This window comes from Pseudoliparis swirei, chromosome 17 (genome assembly GCF_029220125.1).
Source record: "Pseudoliparis swirei isolate HS2019 ecotype Mariana Trench chromosome 17, NWPU_hadal_v1, whole genome shotgun sequence".
Lineage (NCBI taxonomy): Eukaryota > Metazoa > Chordata > Actinopteri > Perciformes > Liparidae > Pseudoliparis > Pseudoliparis swirei.
This window is the reverse complement of record NC_079404.1, coordinates 21,827,123-21,852,215: the sequence shown is the minus strand read 5'-3', so window position 1 is coordinate 21,852,215 and position 25,093 is coordinate 21,827,123. Positions and strand designations below refer to the sequence as shown.

At 43.7% G+C, this 25,093-nt stretch overlaps 1 protein-coding gene across 2 annotated transcripts in view; it reads left to right on the top strand.

Annotated features, from left to right (window-relative positions):
* gfra1a (gdnf family receptor alpha 1a) overlaps positions 1 to 25,093 on the top strand; it is an 81,273-nt gene that overhangs the window by 29,413 nt on the left and 26,767 nt on the right. For both annotated transcript variants that reach the window (XM_056436093.1, XM_056436092.1), the window contains 2 exons: positions 22,406 to 22,584; positions 24,319 to 24,491. In XM_056436093.1, coding sequence (XP_056292068.1) covers positions 22,406 to 22,584; positions 24,319 to 24,491 — 352 coding nt within the window. The remainder of the gene's footprint in view (positions 1 to 22,405; positions 22,585 to 24,318; positions 24,492 to 25,093) is intronic.

The window sequence follows — 25,093 nt, the reverse complement described above, 5'->3', positions numbered from 1 at the left end:
CATCACTGGCGCAGATAATCGCTGCCCGTACGGTCTGTGTGTGTGTGTGAGTGTGTGTGTGAGTGTGTGTGTGTGTGTGAGTGTGTGAGTGTGTGTGTGTGTGTGTGTGTGTGTGTGTGTGTGTGTGTGTGTGTGTGTGTGTGTGAGTGTGTGTGTGTGTGTGTGTGTGTGTGTGTGTGAGTGTGTGTGTGTGTGTGCATTATGCCTCTGTGTGCTGTTGGTGCTTCGGTTCCCTTATTGAGTTTGACGCAAGAGGAAAAAAGTCCCAAAGATGACGAGCAGCGGACGATATTATGATGATATGATATTATTGCAGGAAGAGGAGGAGGAGGAGGAGGAGGAGGAGGAGGAGGAGGAGGAGCCACACGTGAGGGAAAGGCAGGCGGAATCAGAGCCGCTGTCAAATGATGTCGTTGATAAACTAAAAAATATCAAAAGGCTATGAGTGGTTGTTGTTGTTGTTGTTGTTTACCACGCCTTGTGTTTACCTACCGGTGACATGGACCACTCCAGTGTTGATAGAGGAATTCATGAAGCACCCCAATGAGAATGACATGGGATATATACCTCTCTCTCTCTCCCCCCTCTCTCTCTCTCTTTTTGCTTCCACTTAAACGTTCTCACTTCTCCCCCCCCCCCCACACCCCTAAACGCTACTTTTTCCTTTTGTCTCTCTGTTTCAATTCTTCCCCGCTGCCGTGCACTTGGCCTTTCTCTCTCTCTTTCTCATTCTCTTTCTCTCTCTTTCTCTCGTCTCTCGTCAGCGACCTGGACGGCGTCTGCAGCGCACTTCACTTCACTTCACTTCCCCCTCTTCTTCCATCCATATAAGGCTGCTTTTCATACACTCTCTGTCCTGCTACCCCCCCCTCCCCCCCCTCCCTCCTCTCCCCTGTCCTCCCCCTCTCCCCCTCTCCTCCTCTCCTCCTTCCCACCGCCTTTCCCCCGTCTTCCGAACCTGCCAGCCGAGGTAGAAGAAGTTCTCATCCGTCTTCCGCAGCCGGAATTTGACACTCTTTGCCTGGATGTTAAATTTTTGTTATAAACACGTCGCCCAAAAGAAGCGGCGACAGCGTCCGAGACGCGGCGTCCAAAATGAACACCATCCATCAAAAGCTCCTCCGCCAAAAGAGCCCCAAGAAGAGGAGAGAGGGAGTCTGACATCAGCTGTATCCAGAGCCAATTATAGGGGATGGGGGAGGAAGGGGGGGAGGAGGGGGGGGGGGGAGTTGTTTACTTGTCGAAACAACAACTTGCAAGAGTACACTAATGCGAGAAGAAACGCACTCCGTCAAATCGGGCGAGACGTATCAGGGGTTTGATGCGTGGCGTTCTGATTGACTCTCTCTCTCTCTCTCTCTCTCCTCTCCCTCTCTCTCCCTCTCTCTCCTCTCTTCCATCTCTCTCTCCTCTCTCTTCCCTCTCTCTCCTCCCTCCCTCTCTCTCTTTCTCTCTCTCTCTGGAGATGATGAACCATCTTGAGAAGTGATGACACTCCCAAGACTTGTAGAGCAACGCCGGAGTTGGCGAGCGAGAGTCTGCACTTGCATCCCCCCCGCCTCCCTCCTCCCTCATTTATTAGACGTACGGTGATGGATGCCCCTCTGTGTCTCGCATCCTGGGGGGTGGGGGGCTTGTACAGGCGTGCAGCTCCGGAGCCACTTCATCGCCAGCTCGTTCGTCTAATGAGGCTGAATCTGGAATTAGTTTTTTTTTGTGGTGGGGGTGGGGATGGAGGGGGGGGGGGGGTATTTTGCAGCGCCTCGAGCCTAGTCTTGATTTAAGCAGGTAGGAAACAGAAATGTGTCTCCGCCCCCCCCCCCCCCCCCTCTTTACCATCTGTTTGATTCACCCAGCAGCCCCATTGCTGGGCAGTGTTCCACATCAATGAGCCTCCCTGGCGTTATGAGGATATTGGATTTCTCCCCATTTATGTGAGGAAGTACCTTGATGTGTCAGGTGTTGTAGCCAGGTTATCAAAAAGCAGAGACATCCCCGCCTCGAGCCGATTCATCCATTTAACCGGCGAATCCATAAAAAGGCTTATGTTATGAGATCCTGTACATTCACATCATGATAGATATACAGGACTGTCTCAGAAAATTAGAATATTGTGATAAAGTTCTTTATTTTCTGTAATGCAATTAAAAAAACAAAAATGTCATGCATTCTGGATTCATTACAAATCAACTGAAATATTGCAAGCCTTTTATTCTTTTAATATTGCTGATTATGGCTTACAGCTTAAGAAAACTCTAAAATCCTATCTCATAAAATTTTAATATTTCCTCAGACCAAGTAAAAAAAAAGATTTATAACAGCTGAGTGTTTGTCAAGGCTCAGGAAACCCTTGCAGGTGTTTCGAGTTAATTAGACAATTCAAGTGATTTGTTTAATACCCTACTAGTATACTTTTTCATGATATTCTAATATTTAGAGATAGGATATTTGAGTTTTCTTAAGCTGTAAGCCATAATCAGCAATAAATCAGAATAAAAGGCTTGCAATATTTCAGTTGATTTGTAATGAATCCAGAATGCATGACATTTTTGTTTTTTTAATTGCATTACAGAAAATAAAGAACTTCATCACAATATTCTAATTTTCTGAGACAGTCCTGTATATCATAATATGTGAGAGAGAATTCATCCCGTCGCTCCATCGTCAATCCATCAGCTTTAAAGGTAAAAACTGGATCCACAGCCAGCGTCATTCGTCATTACCGGAGTAATGTTAAGCTGCTGTCTAGAAAACAATACAGTTTGATAGTGGCCGTGATTATGTATATGTGTATATATATATAATATATATCTTTAATATATCTATAAATTCGTATCTATATATTTATATACATATATATATTCTATACATATATGTAAAAAGATATATATATATTTATTATATATATTATATATATTTATAAATATATTTATATTATATATATTATGTATAAATATATGTTCATTTTTTTATATAATAAATATATATTTATTCAATATATATATATATATAATAAGATTAAATATATATATATATATAATATATATATATATATAACTCACTAAATATATATACATTATTTTGTGTATACGTATACATATATATATTGTTTTGACACGTCTTTAATACAATACCATTTCAAATAGCTCATTGGCATGATGGCCTCCATCAGTCGAACGGTTTGACGATGAAGGAGCGAACGCGCTGCTGTCTTGATGGTGGAGAAGGTGGGGAGGACGAGAATAATAAATCAATCAATCAAAGCTTTGTTCGGAGTATCAATCGCTGTCTTTGCGTCATAATGGAGCATCACGTCTATTAAACTGCGTTCACACTCAGATGACGGATCTGGACGACCCCGCCAGTCGCATTCAAGTTTTATCCGCTTACCGAGAGTGACAGAAGCCAGAGGGAGGAGATGACTGGCAGCTGGCAGGTGGAAAAACACCCACAACAACAACAACAACAACAACAACATCCACCAGCAACTTGTCAAACTACCCTGGCCAACACATGAGGCTCCTGAAGGCGCCGATGCTCCTATTAAGATAAAACATGTACGCTTGTGTGGTTGTTTTTAAAGAAAGCTCAGCGCAATAGAATATGCTATGTTTAAAATTAATAATAATACTTGATTCTGCGTCTTCATCATCAGTAATTAAACCGTAGGCGAGAAGGGATTCAGTGTGTTGGACTCAAAGTCCTCTGATTTGCTCGATAATCTCTCAGCTGTCCTGTCACTCGAGTAACTTTTATCTTTGAGTGTGTTATCCTCATCGGAGTCTATTATTTGGAGGCGGAGCCATAAATTAGGACCTATTTCTAAATCAGGTTAAGAAAGTTCTGTCTGAATGGGAGGGAGAAAAAAGAGTCACGTTGATCTATTTATGAAGCCTCAACAGCGACAGTCTCTCTCTCTCTCCCTCGCCCTCTCTCTCGCTCTCTCCCTCGCCCTCTCTCGCTCTCTCTCTCTCCCTCGCCCTCTCTCCCTCCCTCTCTCGCTCTCTCTCACTCCCTCGCCCTCTCTCCCTCGACCTCTCTCTCTCGCTCGCTCTCTCTCTCTCACTCCCTCGCCCTCTCTCTCTCCCTCTCTCTCTCGCTCCCTCTCTCGCTCCCTCTCTCTCTCGCTCTCTCTCTCTCTCTCTCGCTCCCTCTCTCTCCCTCTCTCTCGCCTCTCTCTCCCTCTCTCGCCTCCTCCTCGCTCTCTCGCCTCTCTCGCCTCCTCCTCTCCTCGCCTCTCCTCGCCTCTCTCTCCCTCTCTCTCTCGCTCCCTCCCGCTCTCTCTCTCTCTCTCGCCCTCTCTCCCTCGCCCTCTCTCGCTCCCTCCCTCTCTCTCTCTCTCTCTCTCTCTCTCTCTCTCTCTCTCTCTCTCTCTCTCTCTCTCGCCCCTCGGTATCGATCTGAGAGTCCGGGGCTGCCAGATTGCTTTCAGCAGCCACCACCTCCTCTTGTCATAATGGAAAAGCTCCACAGACTTCACTCTCGTTCTTAGTGGTCAGAAGATGAAGAAAGATGGCTGACGGGAGCGAGACTGGGCGTCTCAGCCTGAGACGGGCGCGACGCGGACGGATGTTTTTATTGATGAGCTTTTCAGACGGAATGAAAAATAAATCAGCCTCTCTTCTTTCTTTCTTCTTTTCTTCTTGTGGGCAGCTAAAGTGCTGAAGGTGTGAACGGTTAACTATTTATTGGGAACTATGTCCCCTTTTCTGTCTCCACTATTGACTATTTATTGGGAACTATGTCCTCTTTCCTGTCTCCACTGTTGACTATTTATTGGGAACTATGTCCTCTTTCCTGTCTCCACTATTGACTATTTATTGGGAATTATGTCCTCTTTCCTGTCTCCACTGTTGACTATTTATTGGGAACTATGTCCCCTTTTCTGTCTCCACTGTTGACTATTTATTGGGAACTATGTCCTCTTTTCTGTCTCCACTATTGACTATTTATTGGGAACTATGTCCTCTTTTCTGTCTCCACTATTGACTATTTATTGGGAACTATGTCCCCTTTCCTGTCTCCACTATTGACTATTTATTGGGAACTATGTCCCCTTTTCTGTCTCCACTATTGACAGTTTATTGGGAACTATGTCCTCTTTCCTGTCTCCACTATTGACTATTTATTGGGAACTATGTCCTCTTTCCTGTCTCCACTATTGACTATTTATTGGGAACTATGTCCTCTTTCCTGTCTCCACTATTGACTATTTATTGGGAACTATGTCCCCTTTTCTGTCTCCACTATTGACAGTTTATTGGGAACTATGTCCCCTTTTCTGTCTCCACTATTGACTATTTATTGGGAACTATGTCCCCTTTCCTGTCTCCACTATTGACTATTTATTGGGAACTATGTCCCCTTTTCTGTCTCCACTATTGACAGTTTATTGGGAACTATGTCCTCTTTCCTGTCTCCACTATTGACTATTTATTGGGAACTATGTCCTCTTTCCTGTCTCCACTATTGACTATTTATTGGGAACTATGTCCTCTTTCCTGTCTCCACTGTTGACTATTTATTGGGAACTATGTCCCCTTTTCTGTCTCCACTGTTGACTATTTATTGGGAACTATGTCCCCTTTTCTGTCTCCACTATTGACTATTTATTGGGAACTATGTCCCCTTTCCTGTCTCCACTATTGACTATTTATTGGGAACTATGTCCTCTTTTCTGTCTCCACTATTGTCTGTTTATTGGGAACTATGTCCTCTTTCCTGTCTCCACTATTGACTATTTATTGGGAACTATGTCCTCTTTCCTGTCTCCACTATTGACTATTTATTGGGAACTATGTCCCCTTTTCTGTCTCCACTATTGACAGTTTATTGGGAACTATGTCCCCTTTTCTGTCTCCACTATTGACTATTTATTGGGAACTATGTCCCCTTTTCTGTCTCCACTATTGATGATTTATTGGGAACTATGTCCCCTTTCCTGTCTCCACTATTGATGATTTATTGGGAACTATGTCCCCTTTTCTGTCTCCACTATTGACTATTTATTGGGAACTATGTCTCTTTTCTGTCTCCACTATTGACTATTTATTGGGAACTATGTCCTCTTTCTCTCTCTCCCATTGGTTGTTTCTTCCTCCAGTTATCTCTCTCTTCACCACTCTCTCACACAAACACACCTGAAAAGGCACCAGTAGGACTTATTGTGGACCAGCAATAACTCCCCCCCCCCCCCCTAGCTCCACTCTGCTCCGCGGCTGCGTTACAAATTCATTGGCACATGGCCGCCATCGTAGTAAATCAATGTGACGGACTCGGAGGCGAGCTGCTGAGTACGATGGTGCGTCCTGTGGGCTCGAGCCGCAACTTGTACTCCACAGGAGCAAACAGGCCATCCAGCTGTGAGACGTCCACATCCATCTCCACAGCGGACGGTTTGATGTTCAGAGAGGGACCGCGGGGGGGGGGGCGAGGTCCATAGAACGGCTGGATATATTAAACTGAACAAAATGGCGGCCGAGGGGATCGTCCACATGTGAGGGTGGCAGCTGGGAGGATGACGCGTTGTCTTTGAGGAGCCGGGCGCCGCAGGTCATCACCACCGGGTTTGGATCTGGTGAGTCGAGAAGGGAAATCTCAGTGTTGGTGATTTCCGTCAGAAGCGGCAGTTTAACGACCGCGACTTCCGCGGCGTTCTGTCACGGCCCTGTGCCGCGTGAGGTCATGTGTGTAGCTAACGGTATGTTACTAGCGTTCTTTTTTATCTTAACCGCGAGTTTAGTAATCTTTACTGAGTGGTTTTGTTGCCTAAACCTGCGTCACATGGTTAACCACAACATCTATCATGTGTTACAACGTTAGCCACGACCGCTATTAGCCACGACCGCTATTAGCCATGACTGCTATTAGCCATGACCGCTATTAGCCACGACCGCTATTAGCCATGACCGCTATTAGCCACGACCGCTATTAGCCACGACCGCTATTAGCCATGACCGCTATTAGCTACGACCGCTATTAGCCACGACCGCTATTAGCCACGACCGCTATTAGCTACGACCGCTATTAGCCACGACCGCTATTAGCCACGACCGCTTTTAGCCACGACCGCTTCTCAACATTACACATATTTGGCGTAAAAAAAAAAAAGGAGACATCGCTGTTCAATCCATGAAATAATGATCGTACGCATTATATCTGTCCTTCATCGTACTCCTTGTGAAGGAAAGCAGCACCAATGATATCACTAGAAGAGTTATTGGGACGCAATTTCCAATAATTTCCGGAGAAATATTCGCTATAAAAATAGAAAGATGACCCAGAGGTTCAGTCTGATGCTCTGAACCTGCAGCCACAATCAAAACCTGACGGCATATGAAGAGCGACACGAGCTCGGCGAGATGATCGACAGCTTTAAAAAAACAACAACAAAAACAATTCAATTCAATTCAGTTTATTTGTATAGCCCAATTTCACAAATTACAAATTTGTCTCAGAGTGCTTTACAATCTGTACACATAGACATCCCTGCCCCAAAACCTCACATCGGATCAGGAAAAACTCCCAAATAACCCTTCAGGGGGAAAAAAGGGAAGAACCCTTCAGGAGAGAACAGAGGAGGATCCCTCTCCAGGATGGACAGAACAATAGATGTCATGTGACCAGAAGGACAGATTTAGAGTTAAAACACATTCAATGAATATGACAGAGTGTATGAATAGTTCATAGTAGGCATATTCCACGATGGAGGCCTCCACGATCCATCAGGCAGATGGAGGTAGAGAGGCGGAGTGGGCGGAGTCTAAAAAAAAAAAAACCACATGCAACTTCCCGAGGGTGGCACGCCTATATTCCAAAGCCAGGCATTATTTTGTGTTTTATTCCAGAAGGATCCGACACTGCGTCGTGCTCTTATAGATGACATCATTGAGGCTGCAGTTATTCTTGACTCATCATATTATAAAGCACAGCTCTCACGACATGCCCACACAGCTCCCGGCTCTCAGGCCGGTCCGGTTATCTCCGGAGCCACTCAGCCCTTCTGTACTTCCATTTATTTACTTTTCTCTTTTGAATTTATCGCCCGTTTTTGGACTCGTTTAGATCTTCCCCGACGGATCCGTACATTATTGCCTATTTGTCATCCGGGTGAGGAAAGTTCTGTCAGGCGGTGAGATTAAAAGTGAGCGTGCCGTTGGTTTGTTTGTCAGATCCGACTGCCGGCAATCCCCCTGATCTATTCATCCAGACACACCAGTAGCGCTCTCTCTCTCTCTTTCTCTCCGTCCGCTGCTCCAGCGACACACTCGTCCTTCAGTATCGATCCACATTTTATTCATTGTGCTCCCGGTGACTGAACTGAAGTGGCACTGATGATAGAATATCGGCAGAAGAGAATACGATAATATACGGAGGAGATGTTCCACGTAGAGCATGGAAAAACATTTTGTCGTCGGTGAACCTGGTGATGATCGGACTGTTAGAAAAAATATGTTATTTCGTGATAATGATGCTTAATAACAGAGGCAGGTCTGAAGTTAAAGATATTGGTTTTACCTTTCTTTGTTTCTTTTCGATGGTGTTGAGTGACAGCCGGCTCACAAACAACAACAAGTGGATGTGGTAACAAAATATAAAAAATATATTCTTAAACATCAAGGGGAATAATGTAGAGTTGCATGCATTTATATATATATATATATATATATATACAAACATGCAACTCTACATTACATTTTTTTTTACATTTTATATATATATATATATATACAAATATCAAAAATATATTTTAAAAACATTTTAACAAATAGAAAAAATATACATAAAAGATATATTATAAACATTTTTTTAAAACATATTCCTAAAAATCAAGGGGAATAATGTAGGGTTACATGTATTTATATATATATATATAGACAATTAAAAGGTTAAAATATATATAATATATATATAAATATATTTTTAAATATATATATTCTATTCAAAAATAGGTTAAAAAATATATATTTTTAAACATATATTTTAAATGCAACTTTTAAAAATTGAATGGATTATCTTGTCGTGCTGCATATTACTTGAGATTCCCATTCTGTATACAGTAATCGTTCCATACACGTGGAAAGAGGAAAACCACGATGTGTTTGCTGCAGTCTGGAAGTCCGAGGTCCTGATTTAGGAGCGTAGACGTGGTGTGCGAAGGGGTCCAGGCTGTACTGGAATGTGTTTGTGGAGAGATTATTAAAGAGCCGTATATTTCCTGCTGCAGCCCCACAGGGCCTGCTCTTACCGGCTGATCTCCACACTGGCAGACGGGTAATGAAACAGGCTTCGCTGGAGATTCATAACTGTGGAGAGCCAAAGCGATTCCCCCCCCCCCCCTCCTCCTCCTCTTCTTCTTCTTCCTCCTCCTCCCTGCCTTGGCTTTGGTCTGACGGAGGTGCGACAGCGGGCTTCTCCTGCTTCTCGCCACAAGTTTACTTTTTTCCTCTTCTGGGTCGACATCGGCGTCTGATACTCGCCGAGCGCGTCGCGTCATCGTAACGAGTCACACGGGGCCTCGCCGGCTGCTTCTCTTCATCGTCAAAGACAATAAAGACAGAAAAGGAACGATGACCTGTGGAGTGAGCAAAACAGAAATGACATGTTTTTTTTTACCAACGTCAGCATTTTAGTTTGAACTTTTAAAGCACACGGTTTGACAGATTCTGAGTAGTGGAATCACAGGAGAGGAACTCAAGCCAGCGGATGGGGATAGGGGGGGAGGGGGGGGGGGGAGGAGGTTTTGGGACGGGGAAAGTCGTGCAACATAAAGCTGAGAGGAGCGGAAACTCTTTTTTTTCTTCTTTTTTTTCCAACACACAGGAATTGCCGACAGGGTCGTATTCCAGACGCCTCCATTAGTTCCGGTACTCGTAATCACAGGTTTTTAAGGAAAAGCAATTTGGACTTCCAAAAAAATGAAATTTTAGGTGTGAAATTGGACGAGCTGATGAGGCACCGGGGGGAAAAAGGAACGATGTATACAGGTAATGCTCCTCTGTGGGGATGGATGGAGTCATTTGTGTGTGTGTGTGTGTGTGTGTGGGGGGGGGGGGAGGGGCAGAAGCATGGCTGTGTTGTCGCTGACATCACATGTCTTTTTTATCTAAAGCGACTTGGTCATGTGACATTCCCACGCCGTAGACACAGATACGGGGAGCAGCTCAGGGTCAAGCGTCTTGCTCAAGGACACATCGACTCGGGCGGGGATTGAACCGCCGACCCCCCGACTGGAAGACGGAGCGGCCGACCTCTGACCCGCAGCCGCCCCCGTCGAGACGTCCAAGATTGACGGCGGCTTCATGGGAGAAACAGATGTATGAGTTTCTTCTGAGTATTTTTTGATATATTTTTTATCGAGCCGCGTGCCGATAAAAGAGGGAAGAGTCGGTGGGGACGGAAAGAGAGAAACAGACGAGTGGAAAGGAAACGAGAAGGAAGAGAGAGACTCTCGCTCTGCGGGGATCAATTACCGGGAAGCCGTAAGTTACGGTGAGTTTCTGCCGCGTGGCGTTATTGCACCGGGACCGAGTGTTTGGGGGGAGACGGGAGATTATTAACCAACACGGAAAGGCCAGAGGACGCGAGGGAAGGAATCAGAGGAAGGGAAGAGAGAGGCTCCCTCTTCACTTCCATCCTCTCTGCAGCCCTCTTCCCCCCGTTTCTGCTCGTCTTGCACTTTTGAGAGAGCGGAGCCCATTAAAGTGGACGGAGGTGTAACTCGCCCGCTGATAATCAACAAGAGAGAGAGAGGGAGGAGAGAGGGGAGAGAGAGGAGAGAGAGAGAGGGGGGGATAGGGGAGAGAGAGGGGAGAGAGGAGAGAGGGGGAGGAGAGAGGAGAGAGACAGAGGGGGAGAGAGAGAGGGGGAGAGGAGGGGAGAGAGAGAGAGGAGGGGAGAGAGGAGAGAGAGGTGAGAGAGGTGAGAGAGAGGAGAGAGGAGAGAGAGAGAGAGAGGGGAGAGAGGAGGGAGAGAGGAGAGAGAGGGGGGGAGAGGGGAGAGAGAGGAGAGAGAGGGAGAGGAGAGAGGGAAAGGGGAGAGAGGGAGAGAGAGGGGAGAGGGGAGAGAGAGAGAGAGGGGGAGAGAGGAGAGAGAGGAGAGAGGGAGAGAGGAGAGAGAGGAGAGAGAGGAGAGAGAGACAGAGAGGAGAGAGAGGAGAGAGGAGAGAGAGGAGAGAGGAGAGAGAGGGAGAGGAGAGAGGAGAGAGGAAAGGGGAGAGGAGGGAGAGAGAGGGAGAGAGAGGAGAGAGAGAGAGGAGAGAGAGGGGGAGAGAGAGAGAGACACCTCGTTCACCATGTGATATTTCTCTCTATCGAATGTGACCACCGCTCCGTCATTTTCTATTTGTATTTCCTCGCTGTGAGGAGGCGGTGCGACGAAAAAGTGATTTACACGATGAATAATGAAGAGGAGCGTTTAGTTTACGATGTGTAAACTCCTCAGGGATGAAGAGCGAAGACCACGCGTTCATATCCAGAGCTGCTGCACCACAAATACTCAGTAAATACTGCAGATACGTATGTATTTGATTTAAACACACATACGTGTCACGTGAAGCTCTTCCTACCATGACCATGTATATATAGATATATATATTTATCTATATATATATCTATATATATATATATATAATGATATGTATATATATATATTTATAATATATATGTATATATGTATAGTTATATAGTTATAACATATATATGTATATATATATATATTTATATATATGTATATATATTTATATATATACACATATATTTATATATATTTATATATATGTATATATATTGATATATAGACATACATTCATAAACATATATATATATACATATATAAATGTATATATATATATAAGCTATAGACAACAATGGCATATTTGATATACACGTGTAATAAACATTTAATTGCACAATGAGATAATCTCTGTGGAACAATACATCCTGCAGCTGTGTGCGTTATTAAAATATAACGCAATTACGTACAAATTGTTTATGTTTAGAAACTTCTCAGTCAGTAAAAAAAAATCTCAACACACAATTTTATGGACGAGGGTCAAATATACATTTTAATATTCATAAAGGCGTGAGCATCCGTCTATAACACATCCGGCATGTCGTCTCTATGTTTCTGGGCTCGTTCATCACAGAACTCCAGCTCACAGAATTCAAATAAACCCCCCCAAAAATATTAAAACCACGATAATAAAGCTGCTCCTTCCTCCGTCCGAGGAGCTGAACACACGGCGAGGCTCGGCGGCGCTCGTGTTCTTCCAATGATTAATTCAAGAGATTTAAATATTGTCTTCATTGACGGACTCAGAGATGCTTTCGCTCATTGTTTTGGCACCGCCAACAATATCTTCTTTTTTTACGAAGCCCGGTGGCGTATGACGTCATCTTTTTTTATTTTATTTTTTGTATGGTTTTTCTCTCTCTCTCTCTATCTCCTCTCTCTCTCTCTCTCTCCTCCTCTCCTCTCTCTCCTCCTCTCTCTCCTCTCTCCTCTCTCTCTCTCTCTCTCTCCTCTCTCTCTCTCTCTCCTCCTCTCTCTCTCTCTCTCCTCTCTCTCTCTCTCTCCTCTCGTCCCTCTCTATCTCCTCTCTCTTCCCTCTCTCTCTCCTCTCCCTCTCTCCTCTCCCTCTCTTCCCCCTCTCTCTCCTCTCTCCTCTCTCCTCTCTCTCTCTCTCCTCTCTCTCTCTCTCTCTCCTCTCTCTCCTCTCTCTCCCTCTCTCTCTCCTCTCTCTCTCTCTCTCCTCTCTCTCTCTCCTCTCTCTCCTCTCCTCTCTCCTCTCTCTCCTCTCTCCTCTCTCTCTCTCTCCTCTCTCTCCTCTCTCCTCTCTCTCTCCTCTCTCTCTCTCTCCTCTCTCCCTCTCCTCTCCTCTCCTCTCTCCTCTCTCTCTCTCTCCTCTCCCTCTCTCCTCTCCTCTCTCCTCTCTCTCCTCCCTCTCTCTCCTCTCTCCTCTCCCTCTCCCTCTCTCTCCTCTCCCTCTCTCCTCTCCCTCTCTCTCTCTCTTCTATATACGTACGATGTGTACATCTTTTCTTTTGCGTGAGCATATCTCGAAAACCAATAAAAGATTTGATCCCCCCAGAAAATAGTGAATATCTTGTGAGACGTTGTCAAGTCCTGACAACAGACGCAACAACAAGAGGACTCACACGTTAAAAGAGACAAAGCCAAGACAATAAGATGAGAACTCTGTTAAAATGGAGAGAATAAAAACATCCAGACACAGAACATAACAGCTGCAGATTCCCAGAGGACGACCTTTGACCTTTGCTTTACTCGACCAACGGTGGTGCTCCCCGACAACTGGTGTGTTGGGTTCTTTACAGATATTAATGTTCCCAAATCGATGATCTCCCATCATCATCATCATTCCCACGACAAAAGGTGTACTTCAAAAAAGTTGATTTAAAAAAAAAAAAACACGCGGGAGTTTCGGTGGGACTCTATAAACCGGCGGCGGGAAGAAAAAAAAAGGTCCGTTAAATGTCCACTCTTTACTTTAGAGGAAAAGTAAAGGACAGATGGCGGAGGAGGGAGGAGGGAGGAGGGAGGAGGGACGCCGAGAGGAAACATGAGAGACGGGAGCCTCACGAGAGAGAGAGAGACGTTTGAGAGATGGATGATGATGGGCGGAGGAAGAAGACGAAGAAGACGAGCGGTAATGACTCGAAAAACACAACGGAGTTTATATAAAGACATGAAAGAGGAGCGGGGGACTCGAGGAGCGGCGTGGTGGGGTCACAGAGGCGGGTAGGGTCGGGACTCGACCCCCGTGGCATCTCGCAGTAATTGAAATTAAGTGGGTGGGAGGGGGGAGGGGGGGAGGGAGGGGGGGGCAGCGGGACCGGAGGAAACAGGCGACATGATAATCAATTTGAGACTGAATCGGAAACATGAGTCGCTGGGGGGGGGGGCTTCGTTCCCCCCTGCCAGGCCTCCAGATGGCCCCGGCCCCGGCCCTGTGTGGGGCCCTGTCGGAGCATGTCGTGTGTGTGTGTGTGTGTGTGTGTGAGAGAGACAATACCATCTGCCAGGAGTGCAAGGGGAGTTCAGCAGATGACACTAGGGGCGCAGGAGGAGGATATAGACAATATACTGTGTGTGTGTGTGTGTGTGTGTGTGTGTGTGTGTGTGTGTGTGTGTGTGTGTGTGTGTGTGTGTGTGTGTGTGTGTGTGTGTGTGTGTGTGTGTGTGTGTGTGTGTGTGTGTGACTGCCATGCTGCTGTTGGGGAAAAGGAAATGGCAAAAGGAACACGTCGTAATTATTTAGGAGTTACATTTTGTATGACCTGCTTTTTAAATTGTTTTATTCATTAATTTATTATTCATTTGTATACATTTTTATAAATTGTTATAGATTTTTATTTGTATTTATTTATTTGTATTTATTTTATTGTTTTTTTTATTGCACCGTCTTTTACTGTGTATTTTATTTTGCTCTTTTAATTGTTACATTTTTTTTTGGCCAAATAGTTTTAATTAACTACCGCACTGCACTTTGTGACACTTTGTCTGTGATAAGTGCAATTTGAATAAACTTTACTCACTTACTTACTTACAAAAACAGTTTAGATTTTGATGAACAACAACAAGGTAAAAAGAGATATACATATATTAATTTCCTATTTGGGGTGAACTGTCTCTTTAAGAATGCTTTTGAAGATCAAAAAGCTGCACTCAGTACATTAAAAGTCCTTTTTTTAACACCCCTGATGGATTATCATGTTGCCACGGTTACCTCAAAAGGTTCTTCAAACCCCTTGACATGTATTAATCCTTAAAAAATAGTCTGAGTTTCACTCGCCTTTTTCTCTTCTCTCAAACGATGATGTCATAGAAACCCCGGTTTAAACATAGGAAGAATCGTATGTGAGAAATATTGATTTAAATGCTCCTCATTAAAAAAACATGACACACAATTTTTTTTGCATTAATCACACGATTATAATCAGATATTAATGATCAAGAATCCTCGAGTAAAAGCCGCTACTAATATATAAAGCTTTGTGATTCACTGAAATATTTCAGAATAAAAGCCTTGCGAACAGATTCGGTCCAGAGAAAGGAACTAGTGGGCTTTTATTTTGAAACGGAAGCAGGAAAGTTGAGATAAATATGATTTTTTTCCCCCCATATCTCTAACATGTTGAATAGTAATACATGATATATATATATATATATATATATATATATATATATTCTATAGACATCAAAAAGGTGGTAATGTAGCTTTTTTAATGTCTATCGATAAAATTGAAAGATCATAATTGTATGTGTGGTTGCTCTAACTTGTTGACATGGGAAGAAGCCGGCGGCGTGGACTGTTTGCTCAAGAGGTATTGGGCAACGGAGAAGAGGAGGTGTGTGTGTGTGTGGGGGGGGGGGGGGCGTGGGAAAGGTGAAAGTGAGGTGAACCGATTGAGGCTGACAGAGCAGGCAATGGAGTGAGCCAGCGGCAGCGAGGCGGCTGCAGGTGTTTGGAGAAGCATCCGTCTTCTACTTTGGTTTCTTTGATAAAGGACAGTGAACATTAATAAAAACACATTTCTGTAAATGTGCCAGAGCGAGAGCCAAGAGGCGATTTATTTTTTCCGTCTGTAGTCCCGAGAGGCAGATGTCACGAAATAGAACCCCACAAACAGAGATAATATCACACATACAAGGTTTATACAATAGTGTGCACAAAACAATGAATAAACTGACAATATTAATACACGTCAGAGACTCTTAGACTTTGTCGGGCACTAACAAGACATCCACAAATTCAAAACACACGGGGAGAAATAAAATAAGGAAAATGGAAAAGGCTTAAAAAATATATATACTTTAATATTTTTTATAAAAATAAAATATATTTTTATTTATATTTTGTATTTTATATAAATTAAATAAATAAATAAAAAATGTATTTTAAAATATATTAAAACAATTTGATGCTGCATTGTTGTTATACACTAAACAATATTAACTTGAAATTAGATCTGAGACAATTAAAAACATTTTTCACCTGAGATTCAAATCAATTTTTTTAAAGATTATGCTGCACTGTGAGACACTAAACAAAGTGTATTACAGAGCTTTTTCACCTGAGATTTGAATGATAATTTGGAACCAAAAAGTACCATAACACACTTGTATTCAGGAACAACCTGTAGCCTCTCCCCAGATACAAAAACATCCGATTCTAAACTACCAGAGTGTCTTTTGTTTAAAAAAATTAAGTTGCTTTAACCAAGTAGTTAACATGAATCATGGAGTTTGTGAGTTAATGTGCAGCTCCTCCCATTGTGTTACCATGCTAGTACATTACAGTGTCATCGGCATACATTTAAATATTGATATCAGGACAAACTGATGGCAGATCATCAATATATCAATATATATTTCTTATAAAGAAAGTAGTAGTGGGCCCATGACAGCTCCTTGTGGGACGCCTGTGGAGCGCAGCAGATTGATAGTTCTGTATTTGGACAGGATCTCCTCTTCTTTCACAAACAGCATCCTCGCGGGTTGCCAATTAAAACATCACCGGTCCATAAACTCCGCCCCCCCCCCCCACCCCCGCCGCCCCACCCCATCATGTTACTGTCTCCCTTCTAACCTCCTCTCCCTCCCCCCTTTTCTCGTCTCCCATCCCTTGATGTGTTGAATCTTATTATAAACCATTTGCTGTCATACCACAACACACACACACATCGCTTCTGTGTGTTTGTCACGCCGGCTTCCGCCTGTTTTAATTGGTGCTCGTTAGAGAGAGAGAGAGAGAGAGAGAGAAAGAGAGAGAGAAATTGCTGTTTATACTACGTTTTCACCGAAATATGCAGGAAGGGAATTAGGCTGTATGAGCGTGTTAATTGATTGCGGATCAAGGAGAACACTGGCAATTAGTGCAAGCTGACAGATGAGCAGGGCTTTGATGACTACAACAACTCTGCTCACACACACACACACTCACACACACACACTCACACACACTTGGATGGAGATGCCGATTAAACATAAAAAACAAGTATTTCCATCAGCCGACACACAGATAAAGACAGAGGAATGAGTTGCCGGGGTTATCTCCCGTTATCTGCCGCCGCTCTCGCTTCATGTCTTCACGTTGTCGTGGAAACGTCGCGGCCCAGAGGGTTGAATTGCTTTTGTTTTTCGTGACGATATGATCTGAAGATGTATTCTACGTGTCGAACGTCACTGTTTTTATTTTTTATTTTCACGGTAGATAACGATCGAGTATAAATCTTATCTGAAGTTTTTTTTTTACATAAAAGCGTGAAATGAACAAGTATCCTGAGCAGGGTTTCGCCTCGAGTCTGGATTATCAACCAATCAGAGCAGAGAACTGTGCCTTGCTCACTGACCCAGACCTTTAGGGGCTGCAGGTTCATTATTTCTCAATTGACTGAAAGTGATTTGACTAAACGCAGATTTGGCGAAGCAATTTTATACCAATAAAGTAAAACATCAACAGTGTTCTGGCTAATATTGAGCTTTTATAAAAAACATTCCTCAATGGACGATGGATAATGCCATGTTGCTATGGAGATGGTTCACGGTAAAAGGACCTGAGAGAGAGAGATATGGAGAGAGACGGGGGGAGATAGAGAGGGAGAGAGAGATAGGGAGAGGGGAAGAGAGTGAGAGAGAGAGAGGGAGAGAGCAAGGGGAGAGGGAGCGAGAGGGAGAGAGAGGGAGAGAGGGGGAGAGGGAGAGAGAGGGACAGAGAGAGAGAGAGGGGGAGAGGGAGAGAGAGGGACAGAGAGAGAGAGGGGAGAGGAAGAGGAGAGAGATGGACAGAGAGAGAGAGAGGAGAGAGGGAGAGAGGGAGAGAGAGAGAGAGGGAGAGGGACAGAGAGAGAGAGGGGAGAGGAGAGAGAGGAGAGAGAGGACAGAGAGGGAGAGGAGAGAGGGACAGAGAGAGAGAGGGGAGAGGGAGAGAGAGGGAGAGAGAGGGACAGAGAGAGAGAGGGGGAGAGGGAGAGAGAGAGAGAGATGGACAGAGAGAGAGAGAGGGGGAGAGGGAGAGAGAGGGACAGAGAGAGAGAGAGGGGGAGAGGGAGAGGAGAGAGAGGGAGAGAGAGGGACAGAGAGGGAGAGGGAGGGAGAGAGAGGGACAGAGAGAGAGAGAGGGGGAGAGAGAGGGACAGAGAGGGAGAGGGAGGGAGAGAGAGGGACAGAGAGGGAGAGGGAGAGAGATGGACAGAGAGAGAGGGACAGAGAGGGAGAGGGAGGGAGAGAGAGGGACAGAGAGGGAGAGGGAGAGAGATGGACAGAGAGAGAGGGGGAGAGGGAGAGAGGAGAGAGGGAGAGAGAGAGGAGGAGAGGGGGACGGAGAGAGAGAGGGAGAGGGAGAGAGAGGGAGAGAGAGAGAGAGAGGAGGGAGAGAGAGGGACAGAGAGGGAAAGGGAGAGAGAGGGACAGAGAGAGAGAGAGGGGGAGAGGGAGAGAGAGGACAGAGAGAGAGAGAGGGAGAGGGAGAGAGAGGGAGAGAGAGGGACAGAGAGAGAGAGAGGGGGAGAGGGACAGAGAGAGAGAGAGGGGGAGAGGGAGAGAGAGGGAGAGAGAGGGACAGAGAGGGAGAGGGAGAGAGAGAGAGGGAGAGGGAGCGAGAGGGAGAGAGAGGGACAGAGGGAGAGAGGGGGGAAAGGGAGAGAGAGGGAGACAGCGAGGGGAGAGGGAGCGAGAGGGACAGAGAGAGCAACCCTGTATCACAAAAATTACGTTCCCCCAGACCTAAAATGCAATTTGCAGTTACGTTTGACTGAAACGTATTTCTCTCCAAATTACGTTAGAATGAAACGTATTTCTCTCCAGATTACGTTTGTATTTGACGTATTATAATTACAAATACGTCTCTGATGAACGTATCTTTGCCGTTTGTTATCTCTCTTTTCTACAATGCTGTTATGAATTATAAAAAGCGTCCTCTAGTCTTATTTATTATTTTGTTATATATGTTGTTTCGCCTGCGTATTCTGACAGCAATAAGCGTTGTAACGGATCATATGAATTGGCGTGAAGACTTACTGCTGGTGACTCTCCTTTATTTTCTTCTTTAGGTGACAATACATGAATTAAAACTCGCCACTATCACCACCTCATCACCACCGTAACAGAGTTAGTCCCATACGGGTCAAATCAACTATTAAACTTGTTATAAAATGCGCATCTGTCCGTAATCTATACCATAAAGTTCGCATTTTAACCTAAAAAAAAGTGCGCTTCCTTTTAACCTTTCAAAATAAAAGTCCGATTTATCTGTTAAGCGGAAGTAGTATAAAACGTCTATATTTATTCAAACAATACAATATAAAAGTCATACATACATCAAAATCAATAAGGAAAATGCTAAACAGTTAAACAACTCAAAACAATAAACCCTTCAAGGCGTTATTTACAGGTGTTTACTTCTCATCAAACAAAAAGAGAAGGTACCCGGAAAAATTGGGGAAATAATTAGAGAATTGTTAATAAAACATGATTTACCCTACAACTTCCACTGATATGCATGCAAGCTAATACATCGCTTCACACACACACACACACACACACACACTGACAGAAACACATAGACACTCACATACGTACACACACACAGGCAGAGACACACACATACTCACACACAGACACACTCTCACACGCACACACACACAGACAGACACACACTCACACACGCACACAGAATGACAGACACACACACACACAGAGACACACACAGGCAGAGACACACACACACACACATTTACACATGCACACACACGCATACTCTGCAGACTGACCCTTGACCTCCCAATTGTCTCTCAGATATAACCCTACTGCTTTATATTTAATATATTATATTTACCTAAATATAAGACTTTGAGGTCATGAGGGGAATCCCCTCCAAAACTTTCAAAAGAGAAAATTGTCACCGTGCCAATAACCCTTGTACGATCCTTAAAACCAGACTTTTAGTAAATGTTCATACTTTCAATCAACTTAAAGATCTGGATTCTTTTCAGATCCATAGAGGGGCCTCTGAATATGAATACCCTACAGTTTTGGACCGATAGCTCTGAGTTAAGGGCCCCAAAAACAGGTCCAAAGGGTCAAATTGGGTAAACATGTCAGAGCTTAGCTTTCTTTTCCAGGTTGTAGCCACTCCCAAATGGGGTAGAATACAATTGAAATTGTTCATATAGTACAAACATGTAAGGAGTTGTTAACCTTTGAAGGAAGGTATTTTGTTTTTTCCGGGTTTTTAAACCCCTCCCAAGCAGGGATGCTAAGTGCTATATGTTGCCAGCCTACATGGTTGGGCCCCATTTGGGAGTGACTACAACCTGCAAAAGAAAGCTAAGCTCTGACATGTTTCGAAGAAAAACAAGCTAAAATCAGCCCAAGCTCACAATAGGGTCTCAGATTTGTTAAACCACACACCCTCTTCAAGTCCTGGATTTCAGACAGCCAATTAACTCTTGTGGGTGTTTTGGAGGAAATTTCACCCCATCACCTCATTGTAGGCCCTGTCCTGAGTGTCTGTGTTCAATTTGGGATTTCCAGGACGAATATTTAGGAGATTATGGCCATTTTTGCACTTGTCAAAAAATATGCAAATTTAAGAGAATAAGGCCCAATTTGACCCTTTGGACCTGTTTTTGGGGCCCTTAACTCAGAGCTATCGGTCCAAACCTCTAGGGTATTCATATTCAGAGGCCCTTCTTTGAATCTGAAAAGAATCCAGATCTTTAAGTTGATTGAAAGTCTGAAAAATTAACTAAAAGACTGGTTTTAAGGATCGTATAAGGGTTATTGGCACGGTGACAATTTTCTCTTGTGAATCTTTTGGAGGGGATTCCCCCCACGACCTCAAAGTATTACATTTAGGTCAATATAATATATTAAATATAAAGCAGTAGGTTTATATCTGAGAGACAATTGGGAGGTCAAGGGTCAGTCTGCAGAGTATGCATGTGTGCATCTGTATTTGTGTGTGTGTGTGCGTGTGTGTGTGATTCTGCCTGTGTTTGTATGTATGTGAGTGTCTGTATGTGTGTGTCTGAGTGTGTGTCTGTGTGTGAGTGTGTGTGTGTGTGTGTGTGTCTGTCATTTTGTGTGTGTGTGTCTGTGTGTGAGTGTGTGTGTCTGTGTGTGTGTGTGTGTCTGTGTGTGCGTATGAGAGTGTGTGTGTGTGAATATGTGTGTGTCTCTGCCTGTGTGTGTGTGTACGTATGTGAGTGTCTATGTGTTTCTGTCAGTGTGTGTGTGTGTGTGTGTGAAGCGATGTATTAGTTTGCATGCATATCAGTGGAAGTTGAAGGGTAAATCATGTTTTATTAACAATTCCCAAATTATTATTTCCCAGATTTTTCCGGGTACCTGCTCTTTTTGTTTGATGAGAAGTAAACACACCTGTAAATAACGCCATGAAGGGTTTATTGTTTTGAGTTGTTTGACTGTTTAGCATTTTCCTTATTGATTTTGATGTATGTATGACTTTTATATTGTATTGTTTGAATAAATATAGACGTTTCATACTACTTCCGCTTAACAGATAAATCGGACTTTTATTTTGAAAGGTTAAAAGGAAGCGCACTTTCTTTTAGGTTAAAATGTGAACTTTATGGTATAGATTACGGACAGATGCGCATTTTATAACAAGTTTAATAGTTGATTTGACCCGTATGGGACTAACTCTGTAACGGTGGTGATGAGGTGGTGATAGTGGCCGAGTTTTAATTAATGTATTGTCACCTAAAAAAAGAAAATAAAGGAGAGTCACCAGCAGTAAGTCTTCACGCCAATTCATATGATCCGTTACAACGCTTATTGCTGTCAGAATACGCAGGCGAAACAACATATATAACAAAATAATAAATAAGACTAGAGGACGCTTTTTACAATTCATAACAGCATTGTAGAAAAGAGAGATAACAAACGGCAAAGATACGTTCATCAGAGACGTATTTGTAATTATAATACGTCAAATACAAATGTAATCTGGAGAGAAATACGTTTCATTCTAACGTAATTTGGAGAGAAATACGTTTGAGTCAAACGTAACTGCAAATTGCATTTTAGGTCTGGGGGAACGTAATTTTTGTGATACAGGGTTGGAGAGAGAGGGGGAGAGGGAGAGCAAAGAGAGAGAGAGGGAGAGGGGGAGCAAAGAGAGAGAGGGAGAGGGGAAGGGATACTGTACTTGTCCAGCGCTCTTCTCGTCTTTTTGTATCGACCTCACTCTGAAAGTGTTTCGATTTTGCATTTAAAAAATGTAAAAGTCTTTACAATTTGCATTAATCGATGTTTGTTTGGACAAAAAAACCACAATTCTCACCATTCGTTCAAATTGTTCTCCTCTTCTTTTTCTCCTCCCCTCTCCCTGTGGCTCCTCCTCCTCCTCCTCCTCCTCCAGGCGAGCCCGCCGTGGCCCGGGAGAACAGATGTCTGAACGCGGCCAAGGCCTGCAACCTGAACGACACGTGTAAGAAGTACCGCTCGGCCTACATCAGCCCGTGCACCAGCCGGGTCTCCAGCGCCGAGGTGTGCAACAAGAGGAAGTGCCACAAGGCCCTGCGGCAGTTCTTCGACAAGGCGAGTCACCTCCGACACACTCGTGAAGAAGAGGGGGATGACACCACACTTTAACCTTTTCAGCACCAAGCTTTCTTTAGGCCTCTGCTCCGAAAAGTGCATCCCCAAATTAAAAAGGCTGTATCTCTGCAACCACGAGGGCTACTTTAATCATTTCTACAGTTTTACCTTTTAAAAAATATATATATTTTGTCGGGATGTGTACATATCAGTCTATATGTTACTGGGTAAGAGTAAATGAAGATGGCACACAGAAAAAATATAAAAATGTCAGATCCGAATTGAAAAAAAACACTTCCAGGATGATTATATGTTTGTAATGAGGAGGTTACAAGGGTTTAAAACTCTCACAAATCAGCTCAAAATGTGTTAACATTCTTCCTGCAAAGTTTGACCATGAAAAAGTGAAGCGGAACAAAGTGAGAGAGGTTTTAGTACCAAAAAAACCTAAAATGTGTCAAAGCCGCCATTTTGGTGGTCATTTTGGCAAATTTAGATTTTAATTTTCTCATGTAACAAACCATATATTCCACATATTACTCATGATGTTCAATATATCCAAATACAGCAGGGGGGTCCAAAATGACTGATATCTGATAAAAAGCTGAACGTCTCTCACGAAGGACCTGCTTCAAAATGAAGAATATATTTATCTTTTTATGTATACGTGAGACGGGGGTTTAAAACAATTATAATCACAATGAATAATCAACGTTGTGCGATTTCAGTAATCAAACACAAAAAGTATTTTTTTTGCTCTTCGTCCCGTGTTGTAAAAAACAAAAAAAGAAGTAGAAACGATGCGAGACGTCGTCATAACAACGCTCTGGAATAACTTGCCCGGGATCTCCTCCAGTGAGCGACGACGTGAATCAATACCGACAGAAACAAACGACAGAGAATGAACGAGTTTATTTCTTTATTTCGATCAGCAAAATATAAAACCACCAGTTATAAAAAATAAAAAAAAGATACATGTGGCTGAGCGAGAGGGTTAAGGCAGAAACTATCCAGCTCATACGTGCCCGAACCTAAGATTGATTAAAAAACTTGTTCCAAAGAGCCGTATAGATATAAAACAAAAACAAAACAAACAAACCAGAAATTCCAGCATTTGTCCCCATAAACGACATTGCGATTGAGTCTAATTTGAATTTTTTTATTCTTCCACATTATAGAACTGTGTGTGGGGCCTCCAGTCGTCTTTGTGTTGCAGATAAAAACCGTCATTCTTCTCTTGAGGCCTCACTGTGTGGTTCCCATCGAGCGTCGGGCATCCCGATGCGTTGTTGTTCTTCTGGAGCGATGTTAAATATGCACGAGAGACCGTTGTGACACAATGATTCATAAAGCGTCGCCCTATTGTTGCGGTTACCACCTGACCACTATACGCCGTCAACTATAATCTATAATGCATGTAACCACGAGATTCGGTGGTTCGTTTTAACTCCATTTATTAATATTAATAGAGGCTCACGGAACTTTGAACCTGGAAAACCCTCCTGCCAACGATAAGTGATGAGTTTGCAATTTCCCACGCCGTCAGGATCAGTTTGCATTGTAATAAACGGGACACGCGGAGCAGTAGCCACCGCGGGGGATCGACACGCGACGAAACATCGACGGGAATTCAGATTTCATCGACAGAAAGGGGAAAAACGACCAAAAGGAGAATAAAGAACGACCGGAATGGAGGCTCCCGCGTGCCGCTAACGTGGCGTCGGCTTCCCGCAGGTTCCTCCCAAGCACAGCTACGGCATGCTGTACTGCTCGTGCCCGCTCAGCGACCAGACGGCGTGCTCGGAGCGCCGGCGCCAGACCATCGTGCCCGTCTGCTCCTACGAAGAGAAGCAGAAGCCCAACTGCCTGGAGCTGCAGGCGGCGTGCAAGACCAACTACATCTGCAGGTACGCCGCGCTCACGTCTGCTTTTCCTTTTTTTTTGAAGATTTATTTTTATGAACAACATTTTTTTTTACAGGATATTTGGAGTGAAATAGCCAGAATTTACAGTTTGTTATACTGAAAGTATTATTTTACAAAAATAAAATACACAAATGTATAACCTTGTAGAAACACCACAGAAGGATGATGTTCTTTTAACATCATAAGATGAAAACAAGACAAAACAAAACAAAACTAGAACGGGCACTCGGTAGAGCGCATACCTTCACATATCACAAGATTGGGCATTGAATTATAAACATGTTGGCATTAGTTGCATGCCAATTGGATAGAAATTGACCGTGCTATGGTAAAAAGAAGATGTTGACCTTTCCATGACCTTGACCTTTGACCCGATCGATACCAAAATCTAATCAAATGGTCCCCGGATAATAACCAATCATCCCACCAAATGTCATGCGATTCGGTTTCATACTTTTTGACTTTTGCGAGTAGCACGCATATAAATAAATAAATAAATACACGCCGATCAAAACATAACCTTCCGCAAAAAACAACAACAAAAAAAGAACGTCTGCTTTCCCATCTGTACCTCCAGGGCCGGT